The sequence below is a fragment of the Aspergillus karnatakaensis genome (assembly GCF_047715665.1).
Source record: "Aspergillus karnatakaensis strain CBS 102800 unplaced genomic scaffold BJY04scaffold_28, whole genome shotgun sequence".
NCBI lineage: Eukaryota > Fungi > Ascomycota > Eurotiomycetes > Eurotiales > Aspergillaceae > Aspergillus > Aspergillus karnatakaensis.
The window spans coordinates 262,620-275,611 of NW_027395740.1; the positions used below are offsets into that span (position 1 = coordinate 262,620).

Below are 12,992 nucleotides of genomic sequence, written 5' to 3' on the forward strand. Positions count from 1 at the left end.
TTTTACTATTTCCCCTATTGTTTTTTAGATATGATCCCCATATTTCGTCGCATTCTATGTATACATACTGATAGGGTTGTTTGAGATGCCCTTGTCTCGGTGTACGGGTGTTTTTATTTCTGTCTTCTTTTTTTTTCGATCCCCGCCTGGCTTCATACCCATTTGATCGGGCAATATTACTGATTTTCTCGGGGAGCAAGCATTGGAAGGGACTGGGGGGTTGCGTACTCTTTGTAACTTAATGACATTACGGCTTTGGGACCACAAAAGCAAGCATGTGTGGTGGGCTGGAGCAAGTGTGATAATAGAATTGGAAATTCTCCTCTCGTTCAAGATTTCTCAAAGCCTTCAAACTACAAAGCAGGTCAGACTCAGAAATGACAACCAACACAGACAAGATGACCAGTCATAATAATACGCAAGTGATTTGGCACTGACACTGGCACAATCCTCGAGCCTCGGCGCCTTCAATCCTGACAAAGTTAGTTCGCGCCCAACCAACCGGGAGACTCCAGACGCATTTCCGCTGGGTTGGGTTCTGTGCTGTGCTGTAGTGTGAGTGTGTTGGCCTTGCCGCCTTGCCAGCTGTTCGGTGGGCTCATGCCTCAGGATCTGGGGATGGTTTAGCTCCGAATTGCTCCTCCACTCAATTCCATCTGCCGGGTTGGATGTTCAGAGAATAGATTGTAGTTAGTTGTCTGCCTTAAGGTAAAGGGGCTGGGCCGGTGCATGCATACATACAGGCATGCACTCCATGAGTCGGACTCTTCAGACTACGGCGGCGGCGGTCCTACGTTACTCTGCTCGACTGTACTCTTGGTTGTGGTGGAGTAGTAGTGTGCCAGGTATTGTTCCACTGTTCCACTAGTGTGGTTGGTTTTGTTTTGGACTTGTCAGGTTCCAGGGAAGGTTTGATCCTCCTGGTCACTCTTGAGTCTGAGTTGAGTACCGACTATGGAAGAAGAAATAATATTAATAGACAACGACGTTGACGGTTGAACCGAGGGCTAGAACCTCGTTGATCAAGCCCGATGGAAGTCCCCGACACAGGAAATCAAGGTCCATTCCGACTTCAAGGATAACAACGCCATTGGAGCCAATAGCTCGTGAACAAACCAAGAAGATTAATCAATAATATGATAATATCAAGCAGAGTGTTAGTTTAAGATTCTGATTGTCAAGGACCAGGATGATGAGCAGCAGACTCAGTACTTCTGGGTCAGCCCTTATCGGCAGCGCACAGCAGTGGCTCTTCTCCACTGGGAGACTTGCAGAATCTGTGCAGCGAGAGGAGCAAATCATCGCGGTACACAACTGCATGGAGGCCACACTCTGCCTGGAACGGTTGAACCTTCTGTAGTGGTCAGCACATCATTTGTTGTCGGTGATATTCTCTGACTGGATGGATGACGGTTAGTATTATTGTGCTGACTGCTGACTGAGAGTCTCGGTTATATGATGGATGGATAGATTGAGGCAGCCCTGTGACTGGAGGTGGAATTAATTTGATGATCATTTAATAATAAACAGGGAACTCCAATTGGATTTTCGTGGTTGGCTCCACCCAAAGTTATTACCACAATTTCCAGAAACCACTCTTCTGCTTGTTCTTGTTCTTTGGATTTCCACCGGCTTTCGTCTGAGTCAATCTTTATCATAATCATAGCAAGACCACGGGAATTTTATCTGAGGGTCACTGCTGTCTCAGTGTACATACTATCTGCACTCCACATGCACTACCGTCGCAAAGACAAGCCAGGTGATTCAGTCAGTCAGTCAGTCCGTCCTCTTCCTCCATCTCCTCATTTAAAGTGTAACAAAGTGGTAGTAGATCATCTGCATCCTATTGGCCAACGCCGACTAAAAATAAATAACAAAAGGAGGAAATGTTGAGGAAGCAAAAGAACCTGGTCACATTATTTCCTGGCGCCCTCGCTTGGTTGGCTTGTTTGCTGCCGCCTCATTCTTGGGGTAGCAATAAATGTACCTATCAGGTATCTGGTAGGTATTCTTCTTCTTCTCCTCCGAGTGTGTTGAGAAGAGATGACAGTGTTTGTCACTAGTGCGACAGCCGAGTGGGTTCTCGATCCATACAAAGGCCCCTATTGAAACTGAGCAGAGTGGGGATGCAAAACAGCTGAGATTTCAGTCAACAGACTGTGTGCAAGTGTGAGAACTCAGATTACTCGCACTTGGAGTCTTGGAATGCTCTCTCTGTCTGACAGTCATCTCAGTCAGTCTGCAGAATGACTCGTTTTAGAAAGCAATACTCCCGTGAGAGAGACTGCAATGATCAATGAATACACCGGCGTGACTAGTCAGTCCCAGATTCCATCACTAGCCATAAATTAGCTTAGTTTAGTGACTACAATCGATCGTTCTTCTTCTTGTCTTGCTCTCTCGTTTCGAGACTTCCTTGGCAAGGGTCTTTTTTCCCTGGTCTTTTTTTTTCTCAGCCTTTCAGCTTGATTCCCTCTCCCACTCTTCATCCGTGATCCAGTAGGATCCCATCCTCTCTCAATAAATCCCTTGCTTGGCCTTTGTCTGCTGGTGTGAGAGACGGCAAATTCTCCTACTCGGGTCTCGAGACAGAAGAAAAACGGGCAAGGTGCTGCGCGCTAGCAGTTTGTTTTTCTCTTACTGCTTGACACTGAGTGAGTGAAAGTGACTTCCAGAATACCTTCTCCTCACCCCCCATGTAGGTACCTCCTCCTCCTCTTCCCTGCCTGCAGTTTTCTTATCATCGCTTGGATCTACTCATGCTTGTTGTTTCCTTGCTTTCTCCGCACTGCCATCCCGCTCTTTCTCGCTTGATCTCGCTGTGCGGTTCTCGCTTCCCCTTCAGGTCTCTCTACATAAAGACTTTGCCACCTTGTTTACCCCGGATTGTCTTTCATAATCTGCATGTCGACAACAAGCAACTCAACACAGTGCCACTAACTTTGTCAGCCACTTCACCATGACAGTTGCTGCACCTCCTGTGCCCCCAGTGCACGAGAATGGCATGAACGGCGGTATCCCCGGACATCATGTCAACATGACCCTTCCTCGCTTCCATCCCATTGCCATGAACCCCGGCCAACAAGTACCCCCCGAGTCCATGGTGCACGGCCATCAGCACTTCCGTCACTTTCCACCACCGCCGATGCAAGAGCAAGGCCCTCCCGGACCGCCCACCCCCATTGGATCCGGTATAGACCAAATCGAGGCTCGCCTGAGACAGTTGGAACATGAAGAGGCCACGCGTATGGCGGCTCGTAGCCACCTGCTTGCTATGCGGAAGCGAGAGGATGAAGAATTTCGTAGGATGACCGAGAACGCCGAGGTAGAAGAAGAGGTATGGTGCAGACGTCTCTCAACTAGATTTCTCCATCTGACATGTCCTCGCCCGATCAGGAACTCCGTAGGCAACGAAAACGCTTGAAGCGGGAATCTATGGGCCTCTACAATCCAAGTCTCGAATCTCCTCCGCTCCGTCCTACACCCCCTCGCCGCCTCTCCGAAACCAACGCGGCCACAACCCTCGCCTACTTCAAGCAACAAACGCCCCCAGAACCCCGTAACATTGTCCCTCCGCCGCCGCAACAAGCCCAGATGCCTCCTTCCCACCACCCGCAACACACGCACCACGATCCAAACGCCGGGTCTATCCGCCGGAAGCAAAAATACACAATCAAGAACGTGGAGGCATGGGGCGAGCGTCACGGACGCCCAGCAGCACACGACCCCTCTGGCAGGGCATTGTGGAAGCGTCCCTCCGACGGCAGCCTAGTTTACCTCACATGTCCGGTCTCCGGGTGCGGCAAGTCCGACTTTGTCACCCTTCATGGCTTCATGTGTCACCTCACCAAAAAGCACAAAGATCGCAGTCTGGGCAGCCAGTCGCGGGCCCTTGAGGTCTGCGGCGTCGTCTTCGACCCAGCCGCGCCCCTGCCCCCCGTCGCCAACGGCCACCGTGCATCAACCGAGGAAAGCCGTCTCGACGCACCCATAGACGAGGGATACCCTCAGGACATAGAATACTCGACCGGCTCCGACGACGAGAGCAACGACCACTCCGTCGTGAAGACCGAGTCAACGGATCGCACCCTCCCCCCACCAGCTCTACTTACTCCCGCCGATGAACACCCCCCGGTTCTCAAGAGCATCAGCTCCACCAAACAATCCATCTCCTCTATTCTCGATGAGCCCACCACAAATGGACATCCCGAGCGCACCCTCTCTCCTCTCCCTCCTCTCTACAGCGCCATCTCGAATCTCGAACCTGCATCGTTGGCTGAAGCTGAGTCCAGAGCGCAGGCGCAGGCGCAAGCGCATGAAGCCCGCTCCGAGACGCATGAAAATAAGGAAAACGCTGATATCAAATAAATACGTTACGGCATCGCATTGCATCGCATCGCATATACATACGCTTGATTTCATATCCCGCCCTACTTGTATTCTTTTGTTCCAAGCGGAGCTGGCATCTGATTTCACTTGCATAGTCTGAGCTTAGCTTTGCTTGCTTGATTGCTTGTCTACTATAGCCTTAGCCTGTTGAGCTTGAGTCTGAGCTTGGGCTTTATCTCTCGTCTGTCTCTCAGCCAGCATGGCACTGCCACATCATATCATATATACCCTATTGTCAGGTATATTATCATCAACATCATCATTATCTAGGTGGATCTGTTAATTGCCATCTCTAATACATAATGTTTACATATACTTCTTCTCTCCATATCCCCCTATAATCTCTATATAGATACTCACCTCTTACTAAATCTCCATAGTATAGTTGACTCACGCAGCAAATCATTTAACAACCAAAACATGCACCAAATACCCACTATCCTCCCCCAGCTCGCGCCCCAGGACATCACCCCGAACCCTCCACACCCGAAAATGCCGCATCGTCTCCATAAGCCACCCCTCAAAAACCTCCGGTGAGCGCTGCTGCTGCGCAATAATACAAACCGTCGGTCTCCGCGCCGCAGATTCAGATCCACTTGGGGCCGAAGATTCACGCTGGAAGGCAGAATACGACGGCCTCAACCGCGCAATCTCAGCGCAGGTCCGCACGAACGGAGAGATCAGTGCGTCGTTGTAGATGCAGTCGCAGGAGAGGAGCACGTCGAAGCCCTTATCTTCTTCATTTTCTGCGTCGTCGCCAGTGTTCTCGAGCTGGGGCGATGAAGATGAGATTTGTGCTTTCAGCGTGTCGGGGATGTCCGTCTCCCAGTCTAACGAGGTGAATGTGATATTCGGGTGCAGGGCCCCGCCTAAACCTCCACCTCCAGCAGAAGCATCAGACGCTTTACCTCCCCTAGCAGCCTTCCCACCCTTTCGTGTCTTGCTTTTTGGCTTTGAGGACGAGGTGGACGGTGGATTCGCGTCGAGGTTCTGCCGGAAGAGTTTCTGGACGTATTCTTGATCTGTGGCTAGGTAGTGGCCTGATTGGCTGAGGAGGGGGGATAGGGTTAGTGCTGTGAGGGCTGAGATTCCGCAGCCGAGTTCGACGACTGTTGAGGAGGGGGTTAGGATGTTGTGTGTCCAGAGGGGGTTTGTGGGTTGGTTGGAGAGCCAGGTTGCGAAGAGGGGGGTTATTTTCCAGAGGACTGCGGGATGATTAGTATATGAGTTAGTATATATGTTTCAGAAGGGAGGAGGGGAGCCCAGGGAGTAAGAAGAAGCAAAAATGAATGGTTGGGGCAATCAAGATAGAGATACATACCAGCACCTGTTGTTCCTCCAGCTCTAGATGACGAGAGAAGTGTAGGTGATTGATGGATTGTATATTCTCGCTCGTGGATTGTCAGGTCGATGGTTGTTGATTTTGAGTCGACAAAGCCGAGATTTGAGGAAGGGATGGATTGGGAGAAGAGAAGGAAGGACTCTATACAGTATATCAATATAAAGCAACCTCGATTACAGTATATCTTCGTTGTCTAGCTATATCAAAAGATACTACTAAGGTGGGGTACATACCCTCTTCAGCATCCTCAACCTCCTCGCCAATAACATCCAGGAACTTCATTAGGCCGTCCATATCCGTGCTCCAACGAGCTAAAGAGCTTAAGTGGAGGCTCAGCTGAGGCTCCAGTAACGAGCAGTTCCCTGAGAACCGCAGAAGTCGGGGATAAGCACTATATCTTGCTTCTCCATGCACCCCAGGAGAACTTGCTTTTCAGCTCGATCTTTTGCATTGCTGTGATTGGTCATCTGATAAAAAAGATGAGTCAGGATCGTTTAGTCACATGATTCTGTGTCGGTGCCTGCAGGCCCAGGCTGCCTCGGCCCTCTCGAGGATGACGCAGGATGAGTCGAGTGTACGGAGTAGGCAGCATCAGATTCATTGGAAACAGCTGTCAACTGTGACACTGCCACTTCGTATTATGCCTCCAGCTGACGACGACCCTGAAGCCGGTGATCACCCGCGCAAGAGCGAAGATCTAGTCTCCGAGCCGGCGTTGGGGCTAAAATCCCAACAGAAGCTCTCCCGCAAATAAGACGCCGTCGGGGGAAATACAATCAAAGAATCAGAAGCTCGCGACCAGGGTTTGTTCCTGAGCTGGACCGCGGCATTCCGAAGGTTTTAGAAGTAGCTTCCTGGGCTTTCTGGGCGTGGCCTCGGGTGCCCGCAGCGTAATCCAGCCCGGAAGCAGATATACAATGCGACGGGCTGGACGGAGTAAGACATCTGGACGAGTATTTCAATGAGAACAATAGTTAGGCTACTAGACTACGGAGTATCTCTTCTTCGCCCAAAAGGCAAACCTGAAACGTCACCGAAGGCGATCGGAAAGCCCTGGAAGAGAGAGAAAGACAGGCTCAGGCCGCGCCAACAGCGCCCAGCCACCAGTGACTTCATTTCTCTCCAGAGCAGCAAGAGAGCAACTTGGACCGAGCTCTCTCCTCTTCAATCTCCCCAATCTCCTCCATTTCATTTCTCCTCGTCTCACGCACGAGACACAGCTTCAATAAGCCTCTTTTCTAGCTCCTTAGCCTTTTTTCCCCTCTCCACGCCCGCCCGCGCCTTCTCCTCACCCCTTTTTAAACCACCTCTGCCTCCCTCCCCGCATTTTCCGATCCTCTTTCAAGCCTTCTTCCCGACCTCCACCTCCGTCGGTTCTTTCACTCTCTGCGCCTCGGTTTTGAGCATATATACCTACAGCTACACCTGACACCTGTACGTGCTGTTCTATTTGCTATTCTTCTCTGGTACTGACGTTTCGCGCTTGCTAGATCCAACCTAATTTCCTCTCCCCTGTTGTTGCCGCTCGCAATCCTCCAAAATGTCGAGAAAAGAGGGCGTTATCCACCCGCGGATGGTCAAAAAACCTCCTTTCACCGTTGAAGTACCTGGTGTTCAAGCTGTTGAAGGAGAGACCATTCCCCGCCGCAACCCGGCAGCCAAGAATGGCCTCATCATGACCCCCTCCGACGACGTGACAACAACCTACGAGGGTGTCCGCCGCGCCGCCCGTGTTTTCGGAAACGCCAAGGCAGTCGCCAGTCGCAAGCTCATCAAGACCCACGTCGACACCAAGAAGGTCAAGAAGATCGTCGATGGCGTTGAGCAGGAGGTTGATAAGCAGTGGACCTTTTTCGAGAAAGGCCCTTACATCTACAAGAGCTTTGTCGAGTATGAACGGTTGGTGCTGGAGCTTGGTAATGGTCTGCGCAAGATCGGCCTGAGCACGGGCGACAAGGTTCATCTCTACGGTGCTACCAGGTGCGTGTGATACTCGTTCCTTATGATCCTCCATGCTGATGTTCTGTGTAGCGCAAACTGGCTGGCAATGTCGCACGGTTAGTACTGCTTTATGGAAAATCCGAAAAAAGGTCGCTCAGTGTGCTGATTGACAACAGGCGCTGCATCCAAGTCTCTGACCATCGTTACCGCGTATGATACCCTGGGTGAGGAAGGTCTGGCGCATTCTATCAAGCAGACCGAGAGTGATGCCATCTTCCTCGACCCCACCCTCATTCCATCCCTGGCCAACGTTTTGGGCGGCACGCCCTCCATCAAACATATCATCTGGAACTCTGATGAAGAGGTCAAGGAGGAGGATCTGGAACGACTGAGGACCGAGTTCAGTCAATTGAACCTCCTCAGCTTTGAGGACTTGCGCAAGCTGGGAGAGGAAAATCCCTCGGACCCTGTCCCACCCAAGCCGGATGACCTGTGCTGCATCATGTACACATCTGGCTCCACCGGTCCGCCAAAGGGTGTTCCTCTGACGCACGGAAACGTCGTTGCTGCTAGTACGTGCAGTTTGAATTTGTGATTGTTTCAATGCTAATACTTTGCAGTGGCTGGAATCAACGTGATTGTCGGTCCATACATCGGCCCTAAGGACGCTCTACTCACATACCTCCCTCAATCGCATATCCTCGAATACATGTTTGAGAACCTGTGCCTCTTCTGGGGTGGTACCATGGGCTACGGAAACCCGCGCACACTCTCAGATGCTTCCATGCGCAACTCTAAGGGTGACATTCGCGAGTTCAAGCCTACCATTCTCGTCGGTGTCCCCGCTGTCTGGGAATCGGTCAAGAAGGGTGTGATCAACAACCTGAACAAGAATAGTGGTCTCGTCAAGAGCGTGTTCTGGGGCTCCATGTCCGCCAAGGAGTTCCTGATGAGCACTGGGTTCCCCGGCGCTGGCCTGGGCGCTTGGTTTTTCGATAACGTGATTTTCAAGAAGTTGAAGGAGGCCACTGGTGGTCGTCTGCGTGTGCTCATGAACGGTGGTGGACCCGTTTCCAAGGAGACGCAAAAGTTCCTGTCCATGGCCATTGCTCCCATGATTGGTGGTTACGGTTTGACCGAGACATCCGCCATGGGTGCTCTGAACGACCCCGGCGCGTGGAACCCCAATGTTCTCGGTGACATTCCTGCTTGCATCGAAGTCAAGCTCGTCGATTTCCCAGATGCCGGATACTTCACCAAGAACACCCCACCCCAGGGTGAGATTTGGATCCGCGGTGGCAGTGTGTCCAAGGAGTATTACAAGAACCCCGAGGAGACCGAGAAGGCCTACGCCCCAGAGGGCTGGTTTATGACCGGTGATATTGGCGAGTTCGACCACAACGGCCACCTGCGCATCATCGACCGCAAGAAGAACCTTGTCAAGACACAGAACGGTGAATACATTGCTCTCGAGAAGCTCGAGTCCGTCTACCGCTCTTCGCCAGTCGTCGGCAACATCTGCGTCTACGCAGCTGAGGACCAGGACAAGCCCATCGCTATCATCGTTCCCGTTGAGCTCGCACTCAAGAAGATTGCCAGCGAGAACGGCATTGAGGGCGACAGCATCGAGACCCTCGTCCACAATGAGAAGTTAAATGGTATCGTCCTCAAGCAGCTCCAGACCGCCGGTCGTGCCAGTGGTCTCAAGGGTATCGAGATCATCAGCGGAGTCGTCCTTTCCGACGAGGAATGGACTCCACAGAACGTACGTCCATGGAAACACCCTCTCTTTCCCCCCTTCTTTGAATAACTGTAGATGCTAACAACACCAGGGCTTCATGACCGCCGCCCAAAAGCTCCAGCGCAAGAAGATCCTCAACAAGTACCAAAAGGAGATCGACCACGCCTACAAGAAGAACTAATCCAATCGCCTCTCCTCTGTGTATCATTCCCGCCCTTGCCAAAACTGAGTCACCTTACCTAGAGCACAAGTGCGTGCAAAGCCTCATCTGTACCCATCATCATCCTATCAGCGAGTGCACATGGTTGACGTTAACACGATGTGCCACGAATGAGTTATCTACCAATCCCTATCCTGCTATAAATCCGTCCCCGATATACCTCTTTGTTGTCGATTTTTCTTTCGTTGAGTTTATGTATCGTCAATTAGTTTACATTATGATCATCTTTAGCTACTGTATGATTTATTTTTATCTTGACTCGTTCAGGTCCTATTTTGGTATTCCTCCTGCTGCTGCTGCTGCTGCTGCTGCGGCCGCTACTGTGGCACTTGAATTGTATGTATATCTGTCGGGTGTATGTATCCTACAACTTACTATTACTATAACTCTATCTAACCCCCGCCTCTGAGTCTCTCCTTCGCGGCGCATACCTCGCTGCAGGCCCCAGCTGCGTGTTCATGGATCTTTAGGTACCAGATCATTCAAGCGCATGGAGACATTCAGAGACAGTAAGAGGTCGCAGGTGCAGTGCCTTCCCACCATCGCAAATAATAGTCGGGTTTACCTTGCCCTCCAAGCAGTAATCCGCAGCACTAGCGAGAGTACTCTCTACCTATTAAAGTCGCCACTCTATCTTGAATCATGGTACTGTATTTTGGTTCATTCACCGAGGTCAGTCGGTCATCTGCGACGTGTATGTTCATCTTGCAACTGCAGAGTAAAGAATTGAATCCATTTGGACTTAATGACTCAGTCTGCGGTAGAAAAGTTCTGATAGCAACTCATATCTATGCTTCTACCTGCCTACGTGTGTATATCTGCTCTCGAGGTATACAGTCCAGAAATGAAGGCGGATATTGGGGGCAGTATCCAAAGCGGAAGGAGCGCGTCAGCTGTGGGCACAGTTGATTGCACCTTCCTGTTAAGTCACTAATAAAACAGAGCCATCCATCTACTGCTTGGGTTACTCACTCTTGCCCTTCTACCTGACAACTGGGTCGTATAACGGTCGCGACAATGTCCCTTTGGAGGTTTGTACCTACCCAACGTTCCTCCTATCCGCACCCCTGTCCTGCCTTCAAGTTATCCAACCCGGCGACACAACGACTCCTGCTGACGATTATGCACCTATAGCACCTACAAAGGTCTCACACCGAAGACGCGCGCCATATTCGGTATTGGCGTTATTGCCTGGGCGTCGATCGGGCTGTTCACGTCGTCGCAGGTCGAGCAGGCGATGGGAATGGTTCCTACGGAGCAGGAGAAGGCGGAGTTGGACCGGAAGTTGGCGGTGCGGGTTTCGAGGGTCGATAAGGAGTGAGACAGTCATTACATATATTGGCGTGACGTGGAATTCTTTGTTTTGGTGGTGTGGGGGTGTTGAAACGTTCGGTGTGATAGGGGCTCGAAGCCTCGAATAGATGTGAAAGGGGTGCTGCGTATACCCGGGAGAGGAAGAGGCTCAACCATGGGTGGTTGTGATAGCTGCTGCTGAGGCAAGTCAGTCTTCAGGTTCGATTCGCGTGGCTTGGCCCAGATAACTCTCTCTCAAATGTGGATGGGGATGCAGGATTAGGCTATCTCAGACCGGGCTTGGGGAAGCTCCAAGCTCGGGGAATAGCGTTAAATGAGGGGATGGAGCAGGGTGAGTTTCGGCGGGAAGATGAACAACGCCACCGGACAGACAGGCACAGGAGATGCTCTGCGCCTCCGGGATAATGTCTCAGGCTCCCCAGGGCCACAAGCAAAGGCACCGGCGCCGTTGTCGCTCTTTGTCCTGACCAGGTGTTGGGGAGAGCGTGCGCCGCGCCGTACCTGGCTGAGTCGGAGGTTTCTTGCGCAACACAGCGTCCGGGAATAACCGTTTTGTGACACCCAGGGGTCATGACACTTGACGTGTCGGACAAGAAAAGTAAATCCCAGAAAGTTTGAAGGCTGAAGAATAACGATCGCCTTCGGAGTATTTCATTAGACCACGATTCGTAACCTTTAACAAAAGTAATTCTAGGCTAAGCCGGCTAGATGTCGGTCCCAGAGAAACAAAGGGTGCCGTGGCTGGACTTCCGCAGGCGCAGGCGCAGACCAGCTGGTTGGCGACCGGCCTCCTTGCTGCACTCAGCAATTCAATACGGCAGTCTGTAATGAAAGAATGGGCGTCCACGTAATTACCATCGGTCTCTAACATGGCCAGTACGGAGTAGTCACCGGCTTCCGTAAAGCAGACACCGGCCATCATCACGAAATCTGAGGCGACGTGACCGGGATCCACGATCTAACCTACCGTACAGCAGACATGGGCCATTTCGGGATCCTTCGCTACTGGTTTGCGTCTGCGCGATGCTCAAGCCTCCTGTTTTCCGCGGGGGGGTTGGGAAATGATAGGACGGGGAAAGAAGGGTGGGGTGAGAGCCGTCCAGACTCCAGATGGCAGACTCCAGAGTCAGAGTCAAAGCCAGTCTCAGAGCGTCCCGGATGATGACCCGTACCGCCCGATGAATGAGCGAGAAATCAGTGCCTCGTTAATATCCTCTCAAGGCGAGGCCATGGAATCAGGTTTCGGTGTACTGGGACTGACGGCGACTGGTTGGATACGACGGTTACACCGCAGCTTGATGATTCCTGGGGTTTGTCTCTTCCTCCCAACGGCACCGGCGCGTTTGAGGTGAATGGCCAGCCAGATGAGGTGGATAGAAGACAGTTGAGTGGACACACTACCAGGCGATCAATCAATACTTTGTGAGCCTCTGACATCCGGCGAGCTGCAAGTCGCGCGCCTGATTCATCGATTTGGGTCCTTGACTTCACACACATCCTTGTACGACGTGAGTCGACTATTGAGGGCCATCCTAGGGGAGGCATGGGCTGCGTCACGAGTCTCTTCAACAATGTTCTCCCTAGCCCAAGCCTCCACTAGCCGCTGGCTGGCGACCGATGGGTTGGGTCGAAATGTAGGTAGTCCTAATACGAATGACGAATGAACTGTTTTCTGCAGAGTCGCTGAACGCATACGTGACTGGTGCGGGTGTGCAGACCCAAGATCGACAGATAGGTGGTATGAGAGCAGGGCATCGATGTGCTCACACGCGTGCTGCTAGAGCGAAAGCTGGCGCCATATCGGGTCTGAACGGAGCAAGCGTAAATTCCGTTCGCGGAAACGAGTGGCCGGGGCTACTAACGAGGCGGGAGAAACATCCAGGGCCACAGAGAGCGGAGGATGGTCGGGAAAATACTGCAGGGAAACAAAGGCTATCAGACCTCGCTAGAACGGTGGGTCAATCCAACAGTGGCGGGGAATGTATTCATCGGGCGACAGCTAAAACGGCCCCTCACATTGGACAGATCTCTTGGTTCTCGGACTT

The 12,992-nt window shown here is 51.8% G+C and overlaps 6 protein-coding genes across 6 annotated transcripts; 5 read left to right on the plus strand and 1 right to left on the minus strand.

Moving 5' to 3' along the window:
- The first annotated feature begins 1,663 nt into the window (after positions 1-1,663).
- On the plus strand, positions 1,664-2,604 carry BJY04DRAFT_190791 (uncharacterized protein). The gene has a single exon (XM_073711550.1). The coding sequence runs from the start codon at positions 1,887-1,889 to the stop codon at positions 2,061-2,063; it is 177 nt and encodes a 58-aa protein (XP_073570596.1). The 5' UTR covers positions 1,664-1,886; the 3' UTR covers positions 2,064-2,604.
- On the plus strand, positions 2,382-4,580 carry BJY04DRAFT_70705 (uncharacterized protein). Its single transcript, XM_073720906.1, has 3 exons — positions 2,382-2,698; positions 2,950-3,337; positions 3,397-4,580. The coding sequence occupies exons 2-3, from the start codon at positions 2,960-2,962 to the stop codon at positions 4,366-4,368; spliced, it is 1,350 nt and encodes a 449-aa protein (XP_073570597.1). The 5' UTR covers positions 2,382-2,698; positions 2,950-2,959; the 3' UTR covers positions 4,369-4,580.
- Positions 4,580-6,129, minus strand: BJY04DRAFT_70667 (S-adenosylmethionine-dependent methyltransferase). Its single transcript, XM_073720904.1, has 3 exons — positions 5,965-6,129; positions 5,711-5,872; positions 4,580-5,594 (listed from the first exon to the last, which is right to left on the minus strand). Exons 1-3 carry the CDS (start codon positions 6,023-6,025, stop codon positions 4,792-4,794), a joined length of 1,026 nt encoding a protein of 341 aa, XP_073570598.1. The 5' UTR covers positions 6,026-6,129; the 3' UTR covers positions 4,580-4,791.
- A 460-nt stretch (positions 6,130-6,589) lies between these two features.
- Positions 6,590-7,475, plus strand: BJY04DRAFT_70691 (uncharacterized protein). The gene is made up of 2 exons (XM_073720905.1): positions 6,590-7,165; positions 7,222-7,475. The coding sequence occupies exon 1, from the start codon at positions 6,693-6,695 to the stop codon at positions 7,158-7,160; it is 468 nt and encodes a 155-aa protein (XP_073570599.1). The 5' UTR covers positions 6,590-6,692; the 3' UTR covers positions 7,161-7,165; positions 7,222-7,475.
- On the plus strand, positions 7,070-9,710 carry faa4 (long-chain fatty acid-CoA ligase FAA1). The gene is made up of 6 exons (XM_073720903.1): positions 7,070-7,165; positions 7,222-7,711; positions 7,763-7,788; positions 7,849-8,244; positions 8,293-9,437; positions 9,505-9,710. Exons 2-6 carry the CDS (start codon positions 7,272-7,274, stop codon positions 9,592-9,594), a joined length of 2,097 nt encoding a protein of 698 aa, XP_073570600.1. The 5' UTR covers positions 7,070-7,165; positions 7,222-7,271; the 3' UTR covers positions 9,595-9,710.
- Positions 9,711-10,650: 940 nt separating this feature from the next.
- Positions 10,651-10,954, plus strand: BJY04DRAFT_218944 (uncharacterized protein; the record flags this gene model as incomplete). The annotated part of the gene is made up of 2 exons (XM_073716438.1): positions 10,651-10,664; positions 10,768-10,954. The coding sequence occupies 2 exons, from the start codon at positions 10,651-10,653 to the stop codon at positions 10,952-10,954; spliced, it is 201 nt and encodes a 66-aa protein (XP_073570601.1).
- Positions 10,955-12,992: the final 2,038 nt, after the last annotated feature.